At 49.6% G+C, this 26559-nt stretch overlaps 1 protein-coding gene across 7 annotated transcripts in view; it reads right to left on the bottom strand.

Moving 5' to 3' along the window:
• Positions 1–26559, bottom strand: part of CUX1 (cut like homeobox 1) — a 366772-nt gene that overhangs the window by 93678 nt on the left and 246535 nt on the right. For all 7 annotated transcript variants that reach the window (XM_088833169.1, XM_088833168.1, XM_055410115.2 and 4 more), the window contains exons 9-10: positions 12451–12499; positions 2585–2689 (exon numbers count right to left, since the gene is read on the bottom strand). In XM_088833169.1, the coding sequence (XP_088689295.1) occupies positions 2585–2689; positions 12451–12499 (154 nt within the window). The remainder of the gene's footprint in view (positions 1–2584; positions 2690–12450; positions 12500–26559) is intronic.

Raw genomic sequence — 26559 nt, 5'->3', positions numbered from 1 at the left:
GGGTGGACTTCGGAGCAAGACAACCTTGGGCTCACATTCCAACTCGGTCATTTTCTAGCTGTGTGACCTTGGGCAGATGACTTAACTCTTCTGAGACTGTTTCCTCACGTACCAAATGAAGGCAACAAAACCGTCCTCTAACGACTGCGGCGTCATAAGGCAGAAATGAGATAACCATTAGGAGTCCCACATGGCCCCTCACGTGGGTGGAGCAACGCCTTCCGGAATTGGTGATTCCACTAAGACCCCAGTGGCCCGGGATCTTTGGCTTTTGCTGGATCTATAGCCTTGACTGTTTCTCTGCTGGGTTCTGCCAGCCAAGCCTAACAGACTTTGTGCTGCTGGCCCGGTTTCCTATGTTTGCTCATTCGCTCCCCGACTGGCTGGGGCTGGAGCTGCCGAGCTACGTGGGAACGCACCCCCGAGGGGAGCCCTGGCAGGGTCGCTAGCGGGAGACTGAAGTGGTGCCATGTAAACACTGCACTTAGCCGATGATGAAGTGTTTAAGCACCCCGAGGATCCACAACTTACTCTACCTGCACAAACACTCATTTCCTTCCGAAATGTTTTGGTTGCTACAGTCCAGGACGGTGCCAGAAACCCTCTCAATCACAACTTGTAGCTCAGGAGCCCCGTGTGGACACAGGATGCATGGCCTTCTCTCGAGGACCCCAAGCGACCACAGAGGCCCTGAGAAGCCGTGTAGATGCCATCCTCGACAGCTTCCTCCTGCCACGGCCGTGCGGCTGGGTCCCATCCAGGTGAACTTGGATGAGGGGACGTTTTGGGCAAAATTAATACCGGAGTCCATTAAGTACAAAGGCTGTGATGGTGCCTTAAATGGAAAATTTTTCTCTGCATCCTGAAATGCTTAAGTCATGTTTTAGTTAAATGTGAACTTAAAGAGAGAAAACAAAAATCTCGTCTTACAAGGGGTCCTCACACTAAAGCTTTGCTTTGGATCCGTTCTTGGGGAATAATTTTAAAGCTCTGGTCTGGGGTGGAGGTGGTCCCCACTTGAGCCCTGGCTTGGACACTGGGGCCGAACATTCTGGGACGAGGGGTTTACGTCCAGGGAGCTTCCATTTCCTCATCTATATAAAGAAATGACAACGCTCCACTTCATGGGCTGGGTGGTAGAGACGCTGTCAGAGTTATGTGTCACCTTATTACAGTAGGATGTCTCCCACTGGACCGTCCTCTCTCCGGGGAGGGCCTCGCCCATCCCTCCTGACTCTCCCAGTGTCCACTGCAGGTCCTGGCTCACAGCAAGATCTCTCCAACTGTCTGTTAAGTAAAAGGACAGCGGCTTCCCTGGTGGTCCAGGGGCTAAGACTTTGCTTCCAGTGCAGAGGGTGTGGGTTCGATCCCTGGTCGGGGACCTAAGATCCCACATGCCTTGTGGCCAAAAAACCAGAACATAAAAACAATAGAAGCAATGTTGTAACAAAGTCAATGAAAACTTTAAAACTAGTCCAAGTCAGAAAAGAAAAAAAAAAAAACTTAAGAAAAAATAAATAAATAAAAGGACACCGACAAGTGTGATTCACCCATAACAGGCTGTCAAAGCTGAGGGGTCCTCAGGATCACTTCCTCCTTACCCTGCACACCAGGAAACAGGCCTGGTAAGTGTTACCACCTGACTTCACATCACTGGACGTGAACTAGTGATGGAGCTGGCTTGGAAACCGGGGCTCCTGGACCAGAGTGCTGATGCTGACCACAGAAGACTGGCCGCTAAGGTTGTCTGTCAGATGACGGATTATGTGGTGGGACTGGCCTCACTCAGAGTAATTTCCAGAACCCTTGTGAAAACCCATTTTATGGACGGTGCCAGTGAGACTCAGGGAGGTTAAACCATTTTCCCCAAGTCACACAGTAGATAAACTGCAGAGCTGGGGTTGGAACCCAGGGGTTTGGCTCCAGGGTCTGTGGTTGCTGCACAGCACTGAAGAGTCTGGAATCCGATAGTTCAAAGCCACCCTGATTCAGCTGGGAAAGTTCCAGCTAAAAGCAGTTTCCATTAATCTTAGGAAAATCAAGAGGCAGAGGACTGAGAGGTGTGTGCCTGGCTCCTCAGGATCACTCGCACATCAGGCAAGGTCTGGACTATTGCACAGACTCAGAGTGGGTTGCTGCGTGATCAACTCCCCTGTTCCCCACCCCCACCCCCATCATGAAGCGTTTTTCTCTCTGGAAACACATGTCCAGAAGAAGACCAAATACCCAAGCTTTCTGTGCAGTGTTGCAGTGTTGTTAAGCCTTCAGCTCAGGAGCGCCACCCATCTGCCAGCAGCACCCCCTGCAACCCCCAACCAGCCTAACCGGGAAGACGCTCTCTGCAGGCTCTCCACAGGGTGATGTCACCCTGACCACGAGCACCGACGCACCACCAGTAAAGCTCCTCCTCTGGCTCAAACAGTTTCCACCCCCAGACTGTCACAAGCATACTCCACCGAGACAGCGGGACTATTTCAAATATTATCCCTGCCAAAGGGATGCTCTAAAGCCAAAGGAGAAAGTGGCCGTAACACAGAGATGCGGATGCAGGGCGATGGAGTCCCTGCGGGGCTGGGCTACCCACCACGTCCGGTGCCTTCTGGATCTGGGAGGCCAGCTGGAGAGAGTGGTTGGCCGACGAAAGCTGCTCCCTCAAGGTCTCCGCCTCTCTTTGAGCCACCTCTGCCCTCTGAAGGAAATGAAAAGGGTGGAAAGAGAAAGTACATTCGGTTTAACAACTGACAATTATTACAAGAACATTCATCAATTCATGCCTGACTGACTATAATTGATTTTCCTAAACACTCAACCTAATAAATGCTAGAAAAAAAAAACACAGAGAATGTGATGGATTTTTATTTTAAACAGTACAAGGAAGAAATAATTGAGCGATTATGACAGTAATTTAACGCTAGGAGCAAGGAATCCCCTGCTGATACTAGCGCTCCGGCCCACTGAATTTCCCAGACTGAATAAATACAAGTGGAAATGGAGTCTTTTGATTCAATTTCTTTCTATTCTCATAGACCAAGAAGATTTTATTGCAGGATTCCTCCTGGGAGTAATTCTCATGGGTAAACAGTGAATTAAAGACACTCTGGCCATTCTCCTCCCGAAAACACGCACAATGTTGTGGTTGTTTTCCTCTAGCAAGTTATTTCCATAAACGGATGGGGTGTAAATGCCACTTCTTTTGTGAGGACCAGGCTTATTTCAACATAGTTAACCCTTCACCCAACCAAGCTTTCTAACGCCGAGGCTGGTCATTTTCAGCCAGCCAGGCCAACAAGGCATTACTCGGGGGGGTGAGGATGAACAGAGGCGCCTGCGGGGAGGAGGCTGCAGAAGAAAAAGTGGATGCTTCTGTCATTTGCTGTAATTCTTGGACAAGGACACCAGTGCCCTGGACAGCTAACCAGGATGTCCCACTGGCTGGCGAGAACAGTCACTCCCATGCTTGTCACCTAAGAGGGCACCGTGGTGCAGTGGGCAGGAGCTGGGCCGTTAGGATCAAGGGATGAGAACAGGTTACATAGTTCAGCTCACCAAGCCTCCACCTTCCCATCTGTAAAAGGGGAACACTCTCTTCCTCCCAGGGACTTTTCAAGGATTAACGCCCAGAAGTACACTTGTCCAGAGTGCTTTGTTGGTGGGCTTGTCCCAATTTGACAGTTATGACTGAGACGAGACACAAAGACAGGTGGGAAGCAGTCGCTAATTGATGCTGGGCACACGGTCTGAGGTGTGATCGCCGCTTCTTTCCACCAGTCGTACATTCTGCTCACAGAAAAGATGAATGAAAAGAGCCTGGCTGAGTAAGGCTATTTCATGCGTTTGATTTTGTGGTGTGACAGTGTGTACCTACTAATTGCTAAGTAAGAATTTTTGAAAAGAGAAGTACAAAGTTACCCTGCCCGGTACTCGCCGATCTGTCTAGATGTATGAGGATGGGGTTTGGCAGCCTCGAGTGGTCCTGCAAGGGCAGTGTGGCCCTGTCTGCTCAGCATCCAGACAAATTAGGGTATTTCTAACACCGGCTACTCCCACTCAGGGTGGTGCTGGAGGCTGCCTGCCATGCTGCTCCAGGAGCTCTTGGAATTGTACTCCATCTAATTCCCACGGCGCCTGGCCAGGCCTGTCTGTGCTCAAGCAGCCGCCTCCCACCCTCTACTGCAAAATGTCTTGAGGCACCTGTGTCAGGAAAGGCAGCAATATGACGGGTGTGGCCAAGATGCTGGTGGGTGGGGGTGGGGGAGTGGGGGGCTCGTGGGTGACGATAACTGCAGGAAAGTCTCCCCTCTGGTGAAAAAGATTTCCCCAAGTTTGTTTCCAGATGGGCCATGCCATGTGTTTTCTAATACTCAAGTCAAGTTCCTGAAAAGGTTTTGGAGGAGGAAATGTCAACCCACTCCAGTATTCTTGCCTGGAGAATCCCAGGGACAGAGGAGCCTGGTGGGCTACAGTCTGTGGGGTTGCAAAGAGTCGGACACGCCTGAGCCCACGCACACACTGAAAAGTTTACTCTTGTCTGTCTCATTAGTTACACTTCTGGGCATAAAATCTCCACGGCTCTGCGGCTAATCCCGCACAAAGCAGAACAACTGGAAATCAAAACAGGCCTCAGAGCTGGTGGAGGAGAGAGCGGAGGCCAGGAGCTGCTGCGGTGAGTGAGCTTCTGTAGCGGTAGACGTCGCCCCGCTGTTAGCGGCTGAGGTGGAAGGAAGGGGCGCTGTGCTGGGTTGGCTCCTTGACATCACCTGTTTCTGGGGTCGCCCATTCATCCCACGATCACAGTTCAATTGGATGAAGCTTCGTTTCTCGAACCAGAACCAACAACAAGAGGGGGCGGGCTCTGGGGCTGGTTTCTCATCTGCATGTGAGACACGGGGCCATGGGTGCGGGAGACATGCAGCTCCTTGTCCCCACCGACGGCGGCCTCCTCGTCCTCCCTGCAGAGGCAGGGCCGGGGCCAAGGCCGGGGTCCCAAGCTGGCGGCACCATGGATGTGATTCAACGGCCCCCCACGGTGAGGACAGAGCCTGGCCAAGCCTGGGCTGCCCTCCTGAGAGATTTGCTGGCTGTTCCTTACTCTGTCCTTTTCTGAGAAGTGAGGGCAAATGCTGGAAGCACAGGAAAAGTAAACGGGGGTGGGCAGGGGGCAGGGAGCGTGTGAATCAATGAGAGTTTTGCTGTGCATTGTGGTAGTAACTCTGTCCATAGACATAGATAGGGCTGCCCTGCAGGACGACTGGGGACCAGGGAGATAACACAAGCCGGGTGCCTAGCGGCGCCCACCACAGGGTGAGAGGTGTCCAGTGAGGAAGGATGAGTATTATTATTTTGGCCTGCTGGCATGGGCTGCCTCAGGTGGCATTTATTCTTTCCTTACCTTTACAATGAGGACAGTTTTTTAAAATTTAAAATCTTAAAAAGTTTCAGGGGAAAATTACTAGAGACTGAAGCTCGTCTTCAGGTGCGACTCTAGCTCTCTTCAGCCGTCTGTGACCAGGAAGCCAGGACACTTTGTTTGCTATGGGCATTTTGTTTCAAGAATTCTGTGAGTCGAGCCAGCACAGGGCAGGGACGATTACGCACAGACGACACTGGCCCGGGCAGCTGCAGCCTGAGGCGGGGGCGGGCGACACCGGTCTTGGCCCAGTGTGGAGCATGAGCCCCAGGCCCAGGGCAAGGTGGCTGTGCTCCCTAGTTCTCAAGAAGGGGTGTGTTTCCTTCACCCTCAGAAACAAGGCTGGGACGTGAGTGAACCCTCCCCACCTCGCCTGTCGGGTAGGCTTTCCCCTTTACCCATTTAAGGTGTGGCCTTGAGGTCCCTGGTTTATATATGGTTGACGGTGGTGCTGGAGGTGGTGTTTCTCTGATCTAGCCTTCTGCCCAACCTGGCCCCAGGCTTTGTCGCTTGTCCCTTTTATACATGTGGCCGTGGAAACCCAGGCTCAGGGACACTGGAGCTGAGCAAATCCCTCCAGGGATGCGGCAGCCCTGGGCATGGCTGGGAACATGGCCTGAGGGAAGGCTGTCCCCTCTGCAGGACCTTCCAAAGGCTGCTGGGGCAAATTCCCACACATTGAGTTTATTACGTCCCACAGGGTGATCACGTCACAGTTCTGAGGTCAGGCGTCTGATACGGGGCTCACTGGGGTAAGATCAAGGTGCTGGCAGGGCTGAGACAGCCCTGCTGGGCCAGGAAGCTGAACCTCCAGGGGAGGATCTGTGTTTCCAGTTCGTAGAGGATGCCCACATTCCTTGGCTTGTGGTCCCTTCCTCACTGTGGCCTTCAGCATCCGCAGTGGCCAATCGAATTCTCGCATCCCCTCACTCTGACCCCTCTGCCTCCCTCTCTGCCTCTGAGAACCCTGGGGACTATGGAGGGCCCACCTGTATAATCCCAGGGACTCTCACACCTCAATGTCAGCAGATTAACAGGCTTGACTCTCCTATGCAAGTAAGTGAACATACCCGCAGACTGTGGAGGTTGGGATTTAGACATCTTTGGGGGATGTTCTCCTGGCCGCCATATTCCTCGAGTACAAATAACACATTTGGACCATTTCTGGGAGAAGGCAAGGTCTCTGCAGGGATGACCCCTCGACTTGCTTCCCTCCAGGCCCTGGACTCTCGAGGAAGAGAAAGGGGAGCAAGACTATAAAGACCAGCGATCAACTTTCCAAGGGAACAGATGCCATCGCTCTGGAAAGCACACAGCTAATTTCAGGTCACCCTTCCAAAGCAGCACCACCCAGTGCTGTGGGGCACAGCTAGGGCCAGAGGTGGCCCAGCTTCAGTGATGCTGTTGGAGGAAGGTCAGAAAAGTCCACCGAGAGATTAATTGCCATGTGTCCCAAGCTGGCCCCGTACTGGCGGCTGGAGTCCCATTCAGGCTCCCTGCCTGTGTTTCTGGGGGATTCGATGGATATTGATTTGAATTTCTCCTCTCAAGGGTCAGTTCAGTCAGTTCAGTTCAGTCGCTCAGTCGTGTCTGACTCTTTGCGACCCCATGAATCACACAGGCCTCCCTGTCCATCACCAACTCAAACTCATGACCATCGAGTCGGTGATGCCATCCAGCCATCTCACTCTCTGTCGTCCCCTTCTCCTCCTGCCCCCAATCTTTCCCAGGATCAGAGTCTTTTCCAGTGAGTCAACTCTTCACATGAGGTGGCCAAAGTATTGAACTTTCAGCTTTAGCATCAGTCCCTCCAATGAACACCCAGGATTGATCTCTTTAGAATGAACTGGTTGGATCTCCTTGCAGTCCAAGGGACCCTCAAGAGTCTTCTCCAACACCACAGTTCACAAGCATCAATTCTTTGGCGATCAGCTTTCTTCACAGCCAGGCTGAAAGCTGGACCTCCCCCAACGCCACTCCACTCCCATAAACTTAGACTGTCACAGTCCGCTGACTGCTGAGTCATGATTTCAGAAAAGCCAGAAGAGCACATTTCCCTACCTCCTCCTGCCCCCCAAACTCTGAACTTTCTGTTGTTGTTTTTAGTCTGTAAGTCATTTCTGACTCTTTGTGACCCCTTGGACTGTAGCCTGCCAGGCTCCTCTGTCCATGGAACTTTCCAGGCAAGAATACTGGGGTGGGTTGCCATTTCCTTCTCCAGGGGATCTTCCCAACCCAGGGATCAAGCCCGCATCTCCTGCACTGCAGGTGGATTCTTTACTGCTGAGCCACCTGGGAAGCCGCTCTGAACATTAATGGTCACCAGTAAGGACAGTATTAATACAAGCGTCTCAAAGTTGAACAAATAGGTGTAAATAAACCCAGCTCCTAATCGCCTGGTGGTGATTCTCTTCCATTTTTCCTCACTAGAAACAGAAGTACTTTAGCTATAAAATAGAGCTTCAGGTCTCAGTAGAACGTTTTGACTATAAACCCAGGGCAAAAATAATGTTATATGCCAATGAACTAGTAAATTGCTCCTCCCGGGGCTCTCCCCTGGTGGGAAAGCCACAGAACCAGATGTCTGGCTGTGCCCGCCCTGGTGCAGCTCCCGGTGCCCCTCCTCCCACCCACTTCCACCTCTGCCTTGTCGCTGTGGGGCCGAGCCGCCCGCACATCCCTGCCCTGATCCATCTCAGCAGCTGCTCACTGCCCTCCTGGCTTCCAGTCCTTTCACTCCCCTCCGCTTTCCGATGTGTAGCCAGAGCAATCCATCCAGAATTCAGAGCCGGTGTCTCGCTCCTGACTGCACCGCTCCACCGTTCTCAGAATGAGGCCCCCTGCCCCAAACCTGGCTGGACCCCCTCCTCTGGGCCCACATCCCCAAAGTGGCTTTTTGGAACAGCCTGGAACCCCCCCTGAGAGCTTCCTCGCCTTCCTGGGTGCCCTCCTCCCTGTCTACCCGGAAAGTATTTCTCCTCGTTGAGTCACCCTTGTCAACCCGCTGAGTCATCGAGTCCAAGCACTTTCTGTTTGTTCTCTGTCTGGATCCTCCACCTCACACGCTCAGCGAGGTCTGGCCCGTATCTGCTCACAGAGCTCTGTGGACAGGGAGCTCACTCCTTTCGAAGGCAGCTCCAGGCAACTCTGGCGACTCAATGCTGAGAACAAGCTTCTTTGCATGGGATGCGGGGAGCTCCCTCCCATTAGCCTCTGCCCTCAGCCCTGACAAAGCCCAGCTCCTTCCCTGGCCAGTTCTGGAGAGCTGCGAGGCCAGAATCCACAGCCACCACCCTAGGCCTTCCCTTTTCTAATCTCTTAACATCCCAAGTTCCCCATGTGTCAAGTCGCTCTGTTTTCTTTCTCTGCTCCCCAAAGGATAAAGATGTCCCCAGACCTCCTGATTTCCCACCTATGAGGGTCCCTTCCCCATCCTGGCCATGAAGTGGACCCTGAAAGCACTCCCTGAATGCCTGCCTTCCTTCCAGGTTTCTAGGACAAATGACAATTCCCTGAGCAAGGACTAATTGCTACAGATGGGTGCTGAATCATCACCTTCTTCATTCCAGAGACTGCTTCTATTAATGCAGCCTGAGGTTGCATTAATTTCCTTTGGCAGCCACATCCGGCTGTGAACGCGCCCTGAGTGGCTCTCCTATACCTCCCCATACCCTCATTGTGCTGGTACTTCCCTAGGGCGGGACTTTGGAATTCTCCCTGTGAACCTGGCTATGTTAGCAAGTGCAGAGCATGAATTAAGGCACTCACTTCCAGGCATGTGTGCATGCATGCTCAGTTGTGTCCATTTCTTTGTGACCCCATGGACTGTAACCTGCCAGGCTCCTCTGTCCATGACATTTCCCAGGCAAGAATACTGGATGGAATGGGTTGACATCCCCCCATCCAGGGGATCTTCCTGACTTCAGGGATTGAACCCACGCCTCCTGCACTGGCAGGCAGATTCTTTTGCCACTGAGCCATGCAGGAAGCCCCCCACTTCCAGGCATTTTACCTCTAATTCTACAAATAATCCTGCAAAGGAAGTGCAGGCAGACCTCCTTTTATCATGCTTCTCTTTATTGTGCTTTCCAAACACTGCTTTTTACAAATTAAAGGTTAGTGGCAACCCTGTGTTGGAGCAAGTCCACTGGCAGTGTTTTTCCAATAGCTTTCTTTTAAAATTAAGGTATGTATGTTCATTGTTTGTTCGGACACACTGCTATTGCACACTTAACAGACTTGCAGTGTAGCATAAGCATAACTTTTATATGCACTGGGAAGCTGACACATTTGAGTGACTTGCGCTGTGATGCCCGCTCTGCTGCGGTGGCCTCGAACCCGAACTCTCTCTGAGGTCTGCCTGCCCTCGCTATCGTTTCCGTTAGCCTGCCTGCTCCCTTCCTCCTGCTCTCTCGAACATTGACAAGCTTTTTTTTTAAATTAATAAAATTAAATTATGGTAAAATACAATCATATAAAATATACCATCTTAACCATTTTTAGGTATGGATTTCATAGTAGTGTTAAGCATGTGTGCATTGTTGGGCAACCATCTCTAAAACTTTTTCATCTTGCAGAACTGAAAGCCTGTCCCTATTAAATACTATAATTCCCCATTCCCCCAGCCCCTGATACCCACCCTTCTACTGTCTATGAATTTGATGACTGTAGGGACCTCATATAGGAGGAATCACACAGTATTTGTTTTCTTTTTTTGTGTGACTGGATTAATTTTCCTTGGCACAAGGTCTGCAAAGTCCATCTTTTTCTTTTTTAAAGAAATATAAGCAGTGAAGAGACTTGTCCAAGGCCACACAGCCAGGAAGTACCGAGTGGGGACCTGAGCAAACTGCCACCTTGGAAGCGGCACCTTCTGCAGGGTCTTGCCTGGCAACTCCGAGGACCCAGAGCCATCCAGGGCCTTTGGCATTTTGAGAAAAGCATCACCTCTGCCCAATATGTTTAGTACCTGCAGACTAACTGGAGCCTGAGCACTTGATATGCACAGAATCGGGTTATCTAACAAACCAGAGCTTACCCTAGAGTGCCTTCAGAAGGGGAGGCTGGCCCAGGATTGGCCGGGGGAGAGAGTGGATGGGTGGGAATTTGAGAAATGTGAATGACAGTCCTGTGACAGGGAAGCTTAGCAAGCATGGTCTCTGCATGAGCAGTGCTACTTGAATAAGAACAAAGGGGCCAAAGTAAATTAGTTTATAGTAAATTAAGGTAAATAAACTCTTAGGCACCTTTGTGAACTGGAGCAGTAGTGCTTTAGGGCAGGGAGCTGAATGGGTGTTTTTGGGAATTTGAAAGAAAGGCAAAATGAGCCCTTGGGCTCCAGCCCTGTTTCTGAGTGTGATGAAGAGCATAGGTTCCAGGCCTGACTCTGCAACTGACTGGCTGCTGACCTCAGTTTGCTCATTTGTAAAATGGGAGTCATAACCACACTGATCTTGGTGGAAACTGGTGAGGTTTAAGGGGCTCGGTTCATGTGAAGTGCTCAGAACAGAGCCAGGCACAAGACAAATTACTCAAGAATGGTCAGCTCTTCTCCTTGTGACCAGCAAAGTTACCACATGAACATGTTACCTGGGACTTCCCTGGCAGTCTAGTGGTTAAAACTCTGCACTTCTAATGCAGGGAACATGGGTTTGATCCCTGATCAGGGAATTAAGATCTCACATGCCATGTGGTATGGCCAGTAAGTAAATACATTAAATTGAATTACTTTAAAGATGCTACCTGGGGTGATGCAGTCCAGGCATCTCTACTGAGCACCCCCCATGGATCAGACCTAGGACCCTCAGAAAGGAGAAAGGAATCCAGATGACCTATGACCGTTCTCCTGCATAAACTGACTTTCACATTTCAGTCAGAGTTCAGAGTATTTTCACGAGCTAAAGATCAAACAGGGATGCTCTTTCCTGAAGGTCTGCCAAAGGGCTAGGAATGCCAGCCGGGAGGCAGTCCCGCTGTGGGACCCTCAAAAGGCAGAGAGCTGAGACTGCAGATTCGAGCAGGATTTTCATCCTCTTGGGGCTATCCTAAGCTTCCCTGTGCGTGGGGCGACCCGGCTGTAGAACTAAGTGGGGAGAGGCCACTACTGCCCGCACGTGGCCTTCTTGGGCTGAGAAACCTAACCCAGTTCTGGCTGCTTCTCTCCACTAAAAAATAGACTAGAATAAAATAAAATAAAAGGGGGAGACCCCTTCCTTTTCAAAGCAGTAGCACCATTTGCTGAAGCAAAATGTCTTCCTCTTCTGCAGAGTTCCTGGGGAAGGGCCAAGCTCGGCAGGGTGGCAGCTCCGTATTTACAGCCACGGGGTGCACGCGTGCGTGCCAAGTCTCTTCAGTCGTGTCCGAGTCTTTGCGACCCCATGGACTGTAGCCCATCAGGCTCCTCTGCCTGCTAGATTCTCCAGGCAAGAACACTGGAGTGGATTGCCATGTCCTCCTCCAGAGGATCTTCCCGACCCAGGGATCGAACCCGTGTCTCTTATGTCTCCTGCATTGGCAGGTGGGTTCTTTACTACTAGCACCACCTGGGAAGTCCTGTTTAGAGGATACTGTGTGCCTATTCTGTGTGGGACGCAGTGTTGGGGGTACTTTCCACAAAGCACTGTGACGACTAAGAATCAGACGAGAGGATCCGTTGGCTGGAAGCCCTCTCCAGAGCAAGTGGCTCAACCCATTAGAAGGTGGAGGCACAGACTTTGCTGCAAGTTAACGTGTTGGTATAAACTCTGCTGCATAACAGCTGTCATGGGAACAGTGTGGAGACTTAAGAGATGGATGAAGGAAAAGAAAGAGCATCACCACAGGATGCCTGGGATGTAGGGACCGTATCAGAGACTTTCCCAAGGAAATCACACCTGGGACTTCTTACGTATAGCTTGTGGCATCAGAAAAAGCATCAACCTTGATAGGTGTATGTGAAAAATACAAGACTAACTGGCTTCCTGGCTTAAAGAGAAGCCTCTTCCGTGAGGACAGAAAGGGCTATGCTCTTGTCATTTTATGTCTGAAGCCATCAACAATCCTACCTGGTTTGCTCTTTCAAGGTCCGTCATGATCATTTCAATTTCGTCGGCCCTGGGGAGGTGAGAGGGAGAGAGCAGGTTAGTCGAAGGGTGAGGCAGGCTCAGGGGCCACCACTGTTCACAACTTGGCAGCATGGCCCATGGGCACACAGGCCAGGCCAGTGTCGGGGCTGGGGGCCTGCAGACCTGCGAGGGGACACTGACGCCTGCTGGGAGGAGGTGGGCTTACGTCGAGGGAAAGACCCAGTGTGCTCTTGAGGGGCACCCAGTCTCCTTGGGGAGATAGTGCCTCCTGCCAAGAGAGCCCTGAACAGAGAGCTTTGGAAAAACAGAGGAGTCAGAGATGGATTCTCCTTGGGGGAGGGAATCAGGAAGGTTTCAGAGGAGGTGATGTGTGAACTGGGTTTTGAAGGATGAGTAGAAGTTTGCCAGGACTGAGAGAACCATGGACAGGTGGGGGAGGTGGGGACAGGCTGGGAGGCTCTGCTGTCTGCACCATGAACCAGCTGAGTCACCGTCACACCCCACCTCCAAGCCTGCTCACACACAGGGAGTTGCCAGGTGCTTTTTTGTTTTTTTCTCCTGTTCTGAAAGTCCTTTCTTGAGTAATTTGTAGGCACATATATGCTTCCAACATACAACATCATGAGAGAGAGAGAGGAACCATGTAGAGTTCTACTGAGAAGGACAATTCCAAAAGTCTGTGGTAGGTTTGAACAGAACTCCCAGAGTAGTCACTGCCCCAGACAGGTCCCGATGGTGGCCCCAGCAAGGAGGTCAAGGTCAAGACTGCTACCTGTGAGAGGTTCAGTACCCTCCGTGAAAGAGGCGATGGAACATTACAGCACAGACCTCCTCTGGCTGGGGCTGCCTCATTCTATGCCCTGTGGGGACCGGAGCTGGCTCTGCCACCTGCAGGACTCAGGCCCACCCCTCCCCACTGGACGGCTTGCCTGCTGGACTCCCTTGGCTGTCCTTCTGCATCAAGGCTCTTGGCCCCCATCCACAGATGTCTGCTCCAACCTGTCTCACCACATATGGACCCCTATGTAGCCTGGACCTCTACTGCCTGTCCCGTCACCCTCCACCTCTGGGAACCTCGTCTCCTACTTCTGCCCCTCCCCCAACCCTGCCAGTGGCTCCATCTCAGGAGGCAGCACAGTCTCCCCACCAGTGTATGTCTCCTCCACCCTCATCCCTGCTAGCACAGGGCTTGGTGTTAAGCTGATGGTCAGGGTCCTGAATGCAGCTGGTCCCTCCAGTGATGGGCTGGTCGGCCAGTCTACCCGCTGGGGCAGGTCGGGGCACCCGGACAGGCTGACTCCAGGGTTCTTCTGTTCCCCAAACCTGCTTCTTTGGTCCTAACCACCCACCCTTAATACAGAGTGGGACGAGCTACTCAGGCCCTGGCCCATCTGTTTTCTCTATTTGCTGCATCATGTGTTCCCTCCTGCGGCCCTGAGGCTTTCCCAGCCTTTAGGCATGCCCTGCGATTCCAGGCAATCTCATCAACTCTCGGCAGCCTGAACAAGGTAACAGACGCCTGGTGATCAGGTTCACAGATCATGGTATCTGTTTGAAACAGTATCCGGCTTTCAGACTCATCAGAGCAAAGTCCGAAACACCTAATCAAATGGCCTGGTTAAATGAAGCTATTTTTATGACAACTTGGTGAAGGAGGCAGTGTCTCTAAGACAAACACTCAAACTGGGGCCCCGCAGGGAAATGCTGGGGGCTGAGGGTAGGCCTGGGGTGGCTTCAATTGTGAAACATCTCCCTGCACCATTTCAAAAGGAAACCTTCAGGATATCAGAGAGAAACTGCCGTGACTCCGGAGGGTAAAACCATCATGCAAAGTGTTAAGATCTGCTAGTGACAGAAAAGGGAACTTGATGGTCAGAACCGAAAATTGTCTAGACAACCTGCTGATGAAGCACAAACTTCATTGTGTATGCGAGACAATATAAAAAGTTAACAACCTTCTCCTAAGGCAAATCACTACTTTTAAATGCAGCTTTGAACTTAAATCAGTTATTCACTGCTTATTTACCAAGTCCAGATCCACGTGGCCACCCGCCCAGCCCGCCAGCTGCCTGGCATCATTTGGACACTCACTCACTTGGTCCATATGTTTCGAGACACCTTCAAGCTCCCCGGCCACAGGACAGGTGAAGGCAAACGTGGCTCCTGTAAAGTCTGCCGGGGCTGCATTTACAAGAGGCAGACAGAAACGCTTGGCTACTGAGCACCCGAAATAAGACCTCCAGGTGCCCTGTCTCCCTTCTCTCTGGAGCATGTTGGGGAGCTGGTGGCTGCAGGACCCAGCAGGTGTATGGGGAACGGCCGGGGCTGGGGGAGCAGAGAGCCGAGCACTGGCCTCAGGGAGGGTTTCCCGAATTTCTCCTCTTGCTCTTTAATTCTGGCTAAGTTATCTCCGTTACTTAGATAGTCTTCTGCTCAGTTTGGCTCTCCCATTATCTGGCTACTGTCGGCACACCTACTTCCGCCCTTCACGTTGTCCAAACTTTCCCTCCATTTGCTGTGTCCCGATCCTCTCCTGCCCCTCTGGATAGTTCTTCAGCTTGATCCCCTGTACCTGTGCTCAGCCTGGGATCCATCTCTTCTCTGCTTCCTTGGTTTAGTTGTTCTGTCTCTCATACCTGTCATTCCCACTCCCTTTATTATTAAATTATTCCTTGGTTTTATGTTTCCTCCAGTGTATTTCTTACACTTATTTCATATGACGGGCCCATCTGACTGCCTTCCAGGAAGGGGTGTCCTTCTCTGGGGCCTTGTTTTTTCTGGGGTTACCAGCTACTCTTCCTGGCAGTGTACACAGGGAGGTGGGGAGCATAAAGAGGCAGACCTGCTGTGTATTTCTCAGGATGAATCAAAAACAGACACACAGCAATGTTCAATGCATTTTGCGGAGTGAAGGAAGGAAAGGCAGGGAATGACCCTAGGTCTACAGAGTAAACTGATAGCGCCTTTCCACCAGGAAAACTCTTTGGCCAGAGCTTCACCTTGCTTGCTTTCTTTCCTTCTTTTTCTTTCTTTCATTCCTTCCTTCCTTTCTCCATGCTGTGCGGCTTGCAGGGTCTTAGTTCTCTGACTAGGGATCGAACCTATGCCTCCTGCAGTGGAAGCGTGAAGTCCTAACCATTGGACCTCCAGGAAATCCCCAGGACTTTGCCTTTAATTCTCAGCATTAGGAGGAGGTGATCCCCCTGGTAGAATGCCCCAACTTTTGTTCTGGAGATTAAGGGTAGAGGTGTGACTGTCTGGGGACCCACACTCACTTATTTTTAATCCATCTTTCACTCCTTGACTGGCCGCTGCCATTGGCCATGGGGTCAGGACAAGGTCAGACACAGGCCTGGGCTAGAAAAGAGAGGTATTCTCAGCGATCTGGCTTCACATAGAGGCTGGGTCGGCAAAGCTGGGACCTGCGGGGTCTGGGAAGTGATGTCCAGATCCAGCCAGATTTAGGGGCCTGGGTGGGCCTGAGTGCCTTCTGCTGCTGCTAAGTCACTTCAGTCGTGTCCGACTCTGTGTGACCCCATAGACGGAAGCCCACCAGGCTCCCCCGTCCCTGGGATTCTCCAGGCAAGAACACTGGAGTGGGTTGCCATTTCCTTCTCCAATGTGTGAAAGTGAAAAGTGAAAGTGAGTGCCTTCTAGGTGAATGATTTTGTTTGGTCATTATAATACCTAATACCCAGAAAAGAATATACCATCTCTGAAAGATTTCAAGTCACTGATTAAAAAAAAATTAGCCACAGTTAAACAGGAAGGTGTCTTTCTGGCACTCTGCAGCAATCCCTGGAAATGAATTTCAAGTTTTTCCATCTTCTCGTCAGTTTAACTTTGGTTACTAGGCAACTGCTAAACTGACCAAAATATTGAATGTGATAACAAGTGTGGCCCTTACCTTTCATTATGAGAGCAAGTCTCGTATTTTCAGAGCTTTCAGATGATAATGCCAACATTGAGCCCTGCTGTTCCAGGGCCGGGGAGTTCAACACTGGCTCTCCTGAAGGGGGGTTAGATGGGACCAGAGCCACAGGAGACAGTAGTAGGAACCAGAGATGCAGTAGGCGAGGAAAAGTTGAGATGATTATTATAGAATTCTGTAGGCTCAGTGATGCACCTTCCCAAGGGGGCATGCTTTTTAAAAAGCATGAAAAACACAACCCGCTGGGCACCAAAATGTGATCAGGGCTCCTGGAGACGTGAAGTGCAGCCCTTGACACTGGCAGACTTGTCAGAGCTGGTCCAATCTTAGAACTCGTCTGCCCCGAGTCTGTACAACCCACTCCTCGCCAAGCTGCTGCTGCCCCCCTCCCTCCCCAACAACATGAATCCTACCAGACAAACTGCCCTCAATAAGTAACATGAAAGTGCCCAGGGGTTAAAATGGCAAATAGAAACGTTATCTGAAAAGTACAGTTATGAACTAGATGGCATGTGCTCTCATAGCAGGGCAGTCAACAAGATTCTGAGGGGCTTTTTACCTTCTTTTTGTTTCGCAGCCTCAACTACCACGTCAGTGGGTTGGAGCTGGAGCCTGACGTTAGTCTAAAATCATTTATTTTCCAAAGTCCATAAGAACTGCACGTTATTGTTTGCTCAGCAAAACTATTTATTATAAAGATTACATTCTCTCACCTTTTTATGAGCTGACAAAACAGCTTTCACAGAACTATTAACCGGAGCAGCATTGTGCTCTGCTCTGGCTTCAGACTGTGGATCATTTCAGCCTGGCCTGGAATATGCAGTTTCATTCAATCAGTTCCCCACAGATCATTCCAGGGTAGTCTCTGGGCTGGCACATGATTTTTTATGAGGAACTTGAAAGGACACAGTCAAGGCTGACAGTAGGGAAATTGTATCCACGATGGAAACCCTGTGTTTCCTTTCAAACTAGTCTCCCGACTGCTGAGAGATGGCACCAGGGCAAGGGTGGAGCATATTTCAACCCCAAACAATCCTGCAACTTCAGGAGCTATTTAAGCAAAGTGCATCTACAAGGCAGTTGAAAAAGCGTCCAGGACGAACTTCAAAGGTCAGTATATTTTCTTGGACCCAGGTCAAGAGCCTCAGTTCTAGATTGTAAAGATCTCAGGCATCAAAAGAAGAAACATCTGACACTTCCCTGGCAGTCTGGGGGTTAGGACCCTTTGCTTTCACTGTAGAGGCCACGGTTCGATCCCTGGTGGGGGAACTAAGATCTTGCAAGCTGTGTAACACAGTCAAAAAAACAAAACAATAAAAAAAAAAAAGAAAAGAGGAAGAAATATCTAAAGATCCATTCTCGCTGTTTTAAAAACAAGCAAAAAGTTCCAATATGCTTGGTAAAGTGAATGCTTGCGGGTCAGTCTCCAGACCTGGCTCCCAGCACAAAGGGGCAGAGGAGCCCAGAAGCAGGGCTTGCTGGACTGCATGCAGAAAGAACTGGTGGGAAAATGAAGAGGAGGAGGAGCCAGAGGGCCAGGGATGAGGGGGTGTCTTGGCTATAGGGCTGGAATCAACTTAATGGGGTTGAGGGTCCTCAGAAAAAGGGCCTCTTCCGCCTGCACACAGGCACACAGATGGGACTTGGTCTCAGGAGAGGAAAGGCTGGTCTGAGTCCAGTGTGACAGGCAGGGCAAGGCTGTACAGGAAGAAGGTGGCACCAACCTGAGGCCCAGGGGTGTGAGTGGAGTTGGGGCAGCTTGCCCTCAGTGATGCTTACAGAGCACCTACTATGTGCCACGTCCGACGGGGAAACAAACATCCCGGGTTGGCAGCGCACAGGGCACTGACATTCACCTTACTGGGACCACAGGGATGGACACCGTACATCCCAGGAGTTCAAAGATGGGAGACCCTGTTACTGCCTGCTCAGGTGGGTGCAGGGAAGTGAAGACACCGGGAAGTTGGGTCCAGGGACAGCCCAGAAGGAGGGACAGCAGGCTTTGCAAACAGGAGGAGAGAGGCTCTCAGAGGAGAGGACCTCTGGTCTGCAACCTGAAGGAGGCAGAGAACAGCGGGCAGAGGGAGGCACAACCAGACTGGGGTGGAAGTCCAGCAAGCTTGTGTTTCCATGGCAACCACCCCAACCAGGTCATGAGGCCAGCCTCTTCCTGCCCCTTCTACGTCTGTTTCTTTCTCTCATGACAGCAGAGCCCAGACACATAGCTAGGGTGACAGTGGGGGCCCTTGCCTAATGTCAGATGGTGGCTGACATCACAGGTGATGCCTCCAATGGTTTACCATCAAACGCTTTGCTCATTTTGGGCTTTAAATACATGTGTTTGTATTTTGTTAATGTGACAGCTAACTGTTCGTATTTTATTAAGGCTTTTTAATAAAAGAAGGACACTGATTTTATTAAGTACCTTTTAAGCATTTATGAAGCTAATTAGAAGGTTCTCCTCTGACTCGCTAAAATGGTAAATTATACTGACAGTCACTTGCCCCCCATTTGGTTGTGGATATTATGCACTTAACACGCTCCTGAGTTCTATTTGCTAATATTTTATTGAGTATTTTCCCCCATAAATATTTATAAGTGAGACTGGCTGCTGATTTCTTTTGTCTCATCTTTGTCAGGTAAAGTCATACAAAGTACTCTGAAAGCATTTCCTTCTTTTTGTAGACAGAGTGAGCCATCACAGATTTGACAATACTATTCTCAAAAACCTGAGCCTACATTCCACCCACTGGTCTCAACATGTTGCCTGGCAGGCGAGCCCCTGGCTGCCTCCTGCTCCCAGGGGCAGAGTTCACAGCCAGCCTGCCTTAGGACAGCTCGATGGGCTCGGCGAGCTGCTCCCCAGGTCCCTCCCGCCCAGTGTCCTCTGGGCCAGGACCCCTGGGGGAGTCCACCTCTCATCAACACCTCGGCTCCTTTTCCAGTTTCATTTCCCGCTTGTCCAGCCGTCCAGACAAAGAGGTCCAAGTGCACAACTGCTCCCTTAGAGCCGCTGAGCTGGGGTTGAGGCTTTAGTCTGCGAGTGACATGCATTCTGTGCACATTTCCTTTTGTGGCTCAATCAACAAACGCTCTTGTGGGTTCTCTAGCCTTATTCTGTTCCTTAGAGCCACCACGCTTGTCCGCACGGCTATTCCCTCTGCTGAGCTCCACATGCTGCTGCTGTCGCCATCTAGGCCTTGGCTCCAGGGCCCACTGTCTTCTGAGGGTCTCCTGGCAGCCCTGCTCCCCGTCATCTGCTCATTTATTTTTATTGCACTTATTTCTGCCTCTGAGTACCTTGTTCAGATACTGATGGCTTGTTTATTCACGGCCACGATCCCAGAGAACACAGCAGGTGCTCCCTAAATCCTGGCTGATGAATGACACAGACCTACGACGCCTTCACTTCCTCGAGTCCGCCCTGCATGTGACAGGCAACAACTCACTGGCTGGGATTCTAAAGAGCAGAAAGTGGAGGGCTGTTTTGCCAAGTTGTAAATATGACTTTCAAGGAAAGAGTCTGTAAGTCGTTTTGGCAGAAGGAAAATAATTAGCTTTTCTGACCAATTTTCATAGCCCTTGAAAGAGGAGGCAAACACTCTCCCTGGAAGAAAAAGTATCTATAGACCCGGGTTCATGGGAGCATGAGTTGCCAGAGGGCAGGGCTGCTGGCTCATCTCCCTGTTGCTCCCCGTTACTCCCCATCCCTCCTGGGGCCCACAGAGCTGGGTACAAACAGGACTTGACACGGAGATTGGCTGGGGAGGTGGGAGGAGAAAGAATCCTTTGTGGAAGGGTTTTCTTGACAACCCCCAGCTGTATGATGGGTTCTGTCTCTCATTTTCCACCCAGGTTAGGCCACCTCTGCTTTGGGGTGAAACTACCTGGCATCCATTCAAGCCCCCAATCAAACGTGTCACCCTAGAGTGGACCCTCCCTCTCTGATCAAGTCAAGGTCTGGGCAGAGAAACAGTTGTAGAGCTTGACCGCTACGTTAGACCCTCTGGAAATAGTGGTTTTTACTCTCGTTGCAAATAAAACTGTATCGCGAGACAGTTAAATGGCCAGAAGGTCACCTCTGCTTGTTCAGAAATTAACCACAATTTGTTCCTTCTGATGACTGTTATATTTAAATGTCAGTGATACAAGTAATGATTAAAATCAATTTTGGTGAAGCCTCATCAATACCAAATGGGAAGGAAATTTCCCTTCTGGCCCTACTATTTAACTGACTTGCTTACACGAAATAATTTAAATAAATCCTCCTTTAGTTTAATCTGAGTCACTCCCCGAAGTACAACCCGCTGTGATCAGAAACTGCCTGTGACCATCACTCAGGCTCAGTTCTCTCAGGGCAGGGCCCTGGGGACAGCCATGGCTGGAGAATTAGCTCATGAGACTGCTGCTCCTGAGGCCATGGAAGCCTCTTGGGATAAGCATCTGGATTAACTTCGGAGGCCTCTTGCCATTTCTCTCATATTCTCTAAAACCGTGGCTCTGAAAGCCACAAGGAGCAGTCTGGTGTGAAAATCCTTTTCTTCCCTTAAATCAAGTGCCAGGGGTCACAAGTAGGATGGAGTGACGACACCTTGGGCTCGAGTCACCAGAATGTGGCTGGCATGGCAGGCAGACAGGCCAGACTCCCTCCCACTGCCTCCTGGTCCTTTGACCTTGGGCAGATCTGGGAGCGTGACAATCATCTGCCTGGGAGGAATAGCGTGGCCTTTGCCAAAGAAACTGGCACAAGGACGAAATAAGAATACTGATGGAGGGTAAAAAGAAAACTTCGTAAACCCACGCACACACATTCATTATTATTGTTGTACACGAAAATCAGGATCTTTCTTTTCTGGTCACAGCTAATTTTCAATACCCAAGACAACAGATTATAATCACAACTGCCTAGGAAGTAGGTTTTGCCCCTGAACTCCAGTCTAAATCTGATCAGACCTCTGGGTTCAACTACAAACTTGCAGGGATGAGAGGACAGAGGAACAAGCTAAACTACATCTGGGGAAATAAGATAGAGACTGTGGGAAACTCTTCAGGGCAAGTAAGCTGGTTTCTCTTTCAAACAGGTTGAAAGGAAAAGAAAAAGAGATGGATCAATAAAAATGAGTGAGACTTAAAAAGATATACCAACCAACTGCAATGTGTGGGTCTTAATTTGGATCCTGAGTCAAAACAACTTAAAAAAATTCATGTATGATGTTTAGGGGTAATTAGAAATTTGAGTATTGATGATATAAAGAAGTTAACTTCTGATGTGATAATAGTGTGCGTGCTCAGTTGCTCAGTTGTGTCTTGACTCTCTGTGGCCTCATGGACTGTAGCCCGCCAGGCTCTTCTGTCCATGGAATTCTCCAGACAAGAATACTGGAGTGGGTTGCTATTTCCTCCTCCAGGAGATCTTCCTGACCCAAGGATTGAACCTGCATCTCTTGTATCTCCTGCACTGGCAGAAGGATTCTTTACAACTGCACCACCTATGATAACAGTATGGTGGCTATATTAAAGAATAAGAATCCTGAATGTGAGGCTCTACAAGCCAAACCATCTAGAGGTGAAGGGAAAGGATTCTGGAAGGAGCCTCAAGATAAAATGGCTAGTAAGGACAGGTGGGCCAGGAAAGCGCTGCTGGAGTTGTCCAGTAGCACCTAGGGGTTCCGTCCTCTATTGTATGTCAGAAATTGAACATAATAACAAGCAAACAAACAAAATTATAAGGTGATTAAAAAAAGCATAGACCATCACAGTAGTTTTGTGTCTCTCCATCATAACTTGTCAAGTATAAAGTTGGTACATAGGCTGTTGACCACTGTTAGCACAGAAATGAGGTGACCAGAAGGCCCGTGCAGAGACAAGCAGGATGCTACAGAATGGCCCCTGGGAGAGAATACAGATGAGGAGTACTTTGCTAGTTTTAGTCAAGTCAGTTAACCTCTTAATATCTCAGTTAACTCATCAAAGGGAAGGAAAAACGACATGTATGAAAGGAACACTTTTGCAAGGAGATCGTGATTAAATAATCATCTGTGAGTATCTCTCTTTGATACAGAGTAAGTGGATTCTGGAGGGGACACAGGAATCCCAACCTTCCTCCCTCCAGGAAAAGGGCTCCCAGTAGCCACCTCCACGCGGGGTCTGGAGGGAGCCAAGGCCGCCACCCTGAGCGCCGGGCCCCCGGGAGCTGGCTAGTTGGGGGAGTCTTGGGCAGAGAATGTGGCCAGCGGGACTCTGGACCCAGGTGCTGCTTCTCTCCTCCAGATAGTTGAGAAACAGGTCTTTCTGGTGGTTGGAGCATGGCCTGCCCCATGTGAGCTTTCGCGCTTTCAGAGCCTCCTTTCAGATTCTGTTTTCTTTTCCCTGTTGGCTTGACCTGTAAGCACTCTGCCTTGGGCTGACAGGTGCCCCTGATCCTGGGCATCGTACCATCTCGCGAGGGCACAGGGGATGTGCCACCACTGCAGGTGGACAGGAGGATGCTGCTCGGATTTCATAGGTGGGGAAACTGAGGGCGGGGTGAGTGGTGACCAAGAAGCTCAAGGTCACAGAAAGCAGCAGTCTAGGGTAAGAAGCCCTGCGTTTATGCGGGAATGTGAGGGATTCTAATTACCCCCTTTCTCTCCTAAGTACTATGTGGTAGGAATTGTTAAGAGAAGGTTTGGGGGCAGAGAAGTTAAAACTCAGACTAAGGAAACCTCTCCAATTGCATTCTAGTTATTACGCTCGGCTCCCTTCCCCTCCAAGTCCAAGGCTGAGACGACTTCCTGGGACTTCTTGGGCCCACCTCAAGGCCCCGGGCTGTCCTCCTGATCACTTCTACACCCCAGGGCCTTCTGACCACACCTCCTGGCCCTTCAGAGCTGCTTGCAGAGCCTCCCCTCCACTGTTCTCTCCCCATCAATTCAGCACTTGGCTCACCTGTGGCTTTGGAGGCCCTGGTAGCATCTGTCCATGGCCCCCGCCCCATTAACTGCCCTGCGCTTAAGGCAGCCGGTGGTTTGCCTCCTTCACCCCGCAGGGTCGGGAAGTGAAACTGGAGAGCCAGGCAGCCGACGGCAGTGGCCTGTCCCGAGGAAAGGCAGCATCCTTCCTCTTCCTCTCGCTGGCACCGAGAGTCTGCAATTCGGCAGCGTAAGTGCCTTTTTTAGGGCAACTTGAAAATGAATAATTCAGTGGTTCCTCTTCTACTTGTGAAGTGTTAGACAAACAATTCAGACGGGGCCAGACTTGCTGGCCCCACGAAGACCGTCCCTTCCCTTTGGTCTGACATCATCGGGTTTGGCCATGAATCTTTAAGAACACCCTCCATCCTGTCTAATCACTAAAATACCACAAAGGAAGTTCAGGATACTTAGACATAAGGGAAAAAAATAGCAAGGTTAATTGCAACATAAAGTTTTCCCTCGTTGCCAAGCAAACAGTACATCAGGGCGTCACAGTAACACTGAACTCAGAAAGTCCTATGCGGGGAATGTCTTAGTCACATCAGGTTATTGAGTTGTTGAGCTTTAATTCAAATCCAAGTCTTAAAGAAGCATCTTTCCCATGGAACTCTAAGCTCGAATTCCCAGGTTTTAATCTAAGAGATTCACTGATTCTGTGTCTGGTATTAAAGGCACCTGGAATACTTTTTGGAGGTCAGTGTGATGAAAATTTGAAGTTAAACAAACGAATGACCTTCCTGGTTTTGTTAGAGAATTCACATTTTGGAAGGGATTGTTATTGGACAAGCCAAACCCTCTTCTGTACATTCATGGTTGGTTGGAAAACTTCAGTGGATAGAACCCTGAGGGCCCTCTGTTGGGAAGACACAGTCAGCAAATAACTGCCTTACAGCTCAACTATGTGACCACTGATGCACAATGTCGCAGGGATTCTGGGCAGGAAACTGGATCCAGTCAGCTTTCCAAATAACAGGGTAGGGCACTCCCTGGGTTTAACCCTTATGGAAGGACCCTGGATACCTGGAAAGTATATTTCTGAGTTTAGTAAAAGTTAAACAATGTGATGATAAGAATGTATCTATGTTTATGCCTTAGGATCTACCTGCTGCTGCTGCTAAGTCACTTCAGCCGTGTCCGACTCTGTGTGACCCCATAGACGGAAGCCCACCAGGCTCCCCCATCCCTGGGATTCTCCAGGCAAGAACACTGGAGTGGGTTGCCATTTCCTTCTCCAATGTGTGAAAGTGAAAAGTGAAAGTGAAGTCGCTCAGTCGTGTCTGACCCTTAGCGACCCCACGGACTGCAGCCTACCAGGTTCCTCCATCCATGGGATTTTCTAGGCAAGAGTACTGGAGTGGCTTGCCATTGCCTTCTCCGTAGGATCTACCTAGCAAGCCTCAAATTTGTGCAAAAATATTTACCATGTGCCCGAGAATAAAGGATTCTTATCACTGTAGTTGATAATCCCGCTGAGCAGCAGATGCTTTGTGAAGGCAGTAGGAGATCCACAGAAGTTAAAGTGTTAGTTGCTCAGTCGTGTCCAACTCTTTGCGACCCAGTGTGCTGTAGCCTGCCAGGCTCCTCTGTCCATGGGATTCTCCAGGCAAGAATACTGGAGTGGGCAGCCATTCCCTTCTCCAGGGGATCTTCCTGATCCAGGGATTGAACCCAGGTTTCCCTCATTGCAGGCAGATTGTTTACTGTCTGAGCCACCAGGGAAGCCCATGGTCCTTGGAAAATCGAAACAACTTTAAGGAAATCGCCACCCGGAATGTAGGTTCAGTGTATTCTATGAAGGATTGGGTCTCACTGCAGAAGGAGGCGAGGCTAATGTAGTGAAGTATAACTTGCTGCTATGCTTGACATATAATGTAATAGCAGTGCAGTATGGTAGGAGAATTTAAAATAAATATGTGGCTTTTAAAAGGTTTCCAAAGGGTTCAATAGTTCTGCATTTGACACTGAATTTCAGTAAAAAGAGGGGATCTGGAGCAGGGCTCACCTGGAGGACCCAGGACATTCAGAGAGTCAGTTATGCTCTGTGGTCCATCTTCCTTAAATAGATCAGAAAGTTTATGACAGAGATGATGTGAATTGGGTGGCGGGGGGAGAGTATTAAGAATAAAGAAAAACATAAGGTAAGAGTTATACTGGTAAATGTAACCAGGCCAAATTCACCTATAGAAATAAAATATGTGTTGGAAGAAAACCCCAAGCCTAACAAAATGCAATAGAAACATACCTTAAAAGAGGAAAAGATTAACTAGACTTTTTCAAAAGGCTAGGGTAAGGTTTTAAAGCCACTCTAGCCAATATTATATGCAGCAAAATAACAGAGAAAGAAGTCATACTTAGAGATGTAGTAAATAATAAAACACAACAAGCTTGAACTTGTCTTAAATCACAAAGTAAGACAATCCATAAAATATGCAGTATAAAAATGGAAAGAAACACAATATACAGAAGTATTTTCCTACTAGAAAATGAACCACACCAAATGACACAGAGGAAGGGTTCCAGTCACATGGAATCCGAAACCCAGGTCGAAGCTGAATTTAAATGGGAATCACAAGAGTGTGGGGTCTCAAACAGGACAGACATTTAAACCAAGAGCCTCCACTGCTCTCCACAGACAGATAAGAGAGATGCTCCTTTTAAAAAACAGGAATGAAAGAGGAGAATCAGGTATTCTGGTTGTCAGAAACATACACAAATTCACTACTTATAGGTAATATGGCTACATGCTTGTCCAAAAGGATTCATTGGAGCAAAACAGCAGAGAACCCACGACCCAAGAATTCAGCAAAGCCCCACGTTTTTTGATAAAGACAAAAAATGACGCTTGTATGTACCAGTAATAAATATCTAGAAAATGAAATAAGTGATTTCATCTACAACAGGGATATAAATATTAAACACGTGGGAATTAAAGCAACATGGCATAAATTCATCTACAGAAAATCAAATTACAAAATGCTAGTGGGAAAGGAAGCTAATGATGACATTTCTTATGTGCAGTTGTGTTAAAGAGAAATAAATATAAGTTTAGCTTCCAAGTTGATTTATAAAACTCGGTAAAATGACAAGATGCATATAGAAAAATTAGGTGACCCCGGTTGGGGGCGGGAGGAGAAGGGGACGACAGAGAATGAGATGGCTGGATGGCATCACCGACTCTGTGGACATGAGTTTGAGTGAACTCCG

This window comes from Moschus berezovskii, chromosome 27, assembly GCF_049115385.1.
Source record: "Moschus berezovskii isolate FMDL1 chromosome 27, NW_MosBer_1.0, whole genome shotgun sequence".
NCBI lineage: Eukaryota > Metazoa > Chordata > Mammalia > Artiodactyla > Moschidae > Moschus > Moschus berezovskii.
The sequence above is the reverse complement of the archived record's forward strand: the minus strand, read 5'-3'. Positions and strand labels throughout refer to the sequence as shown.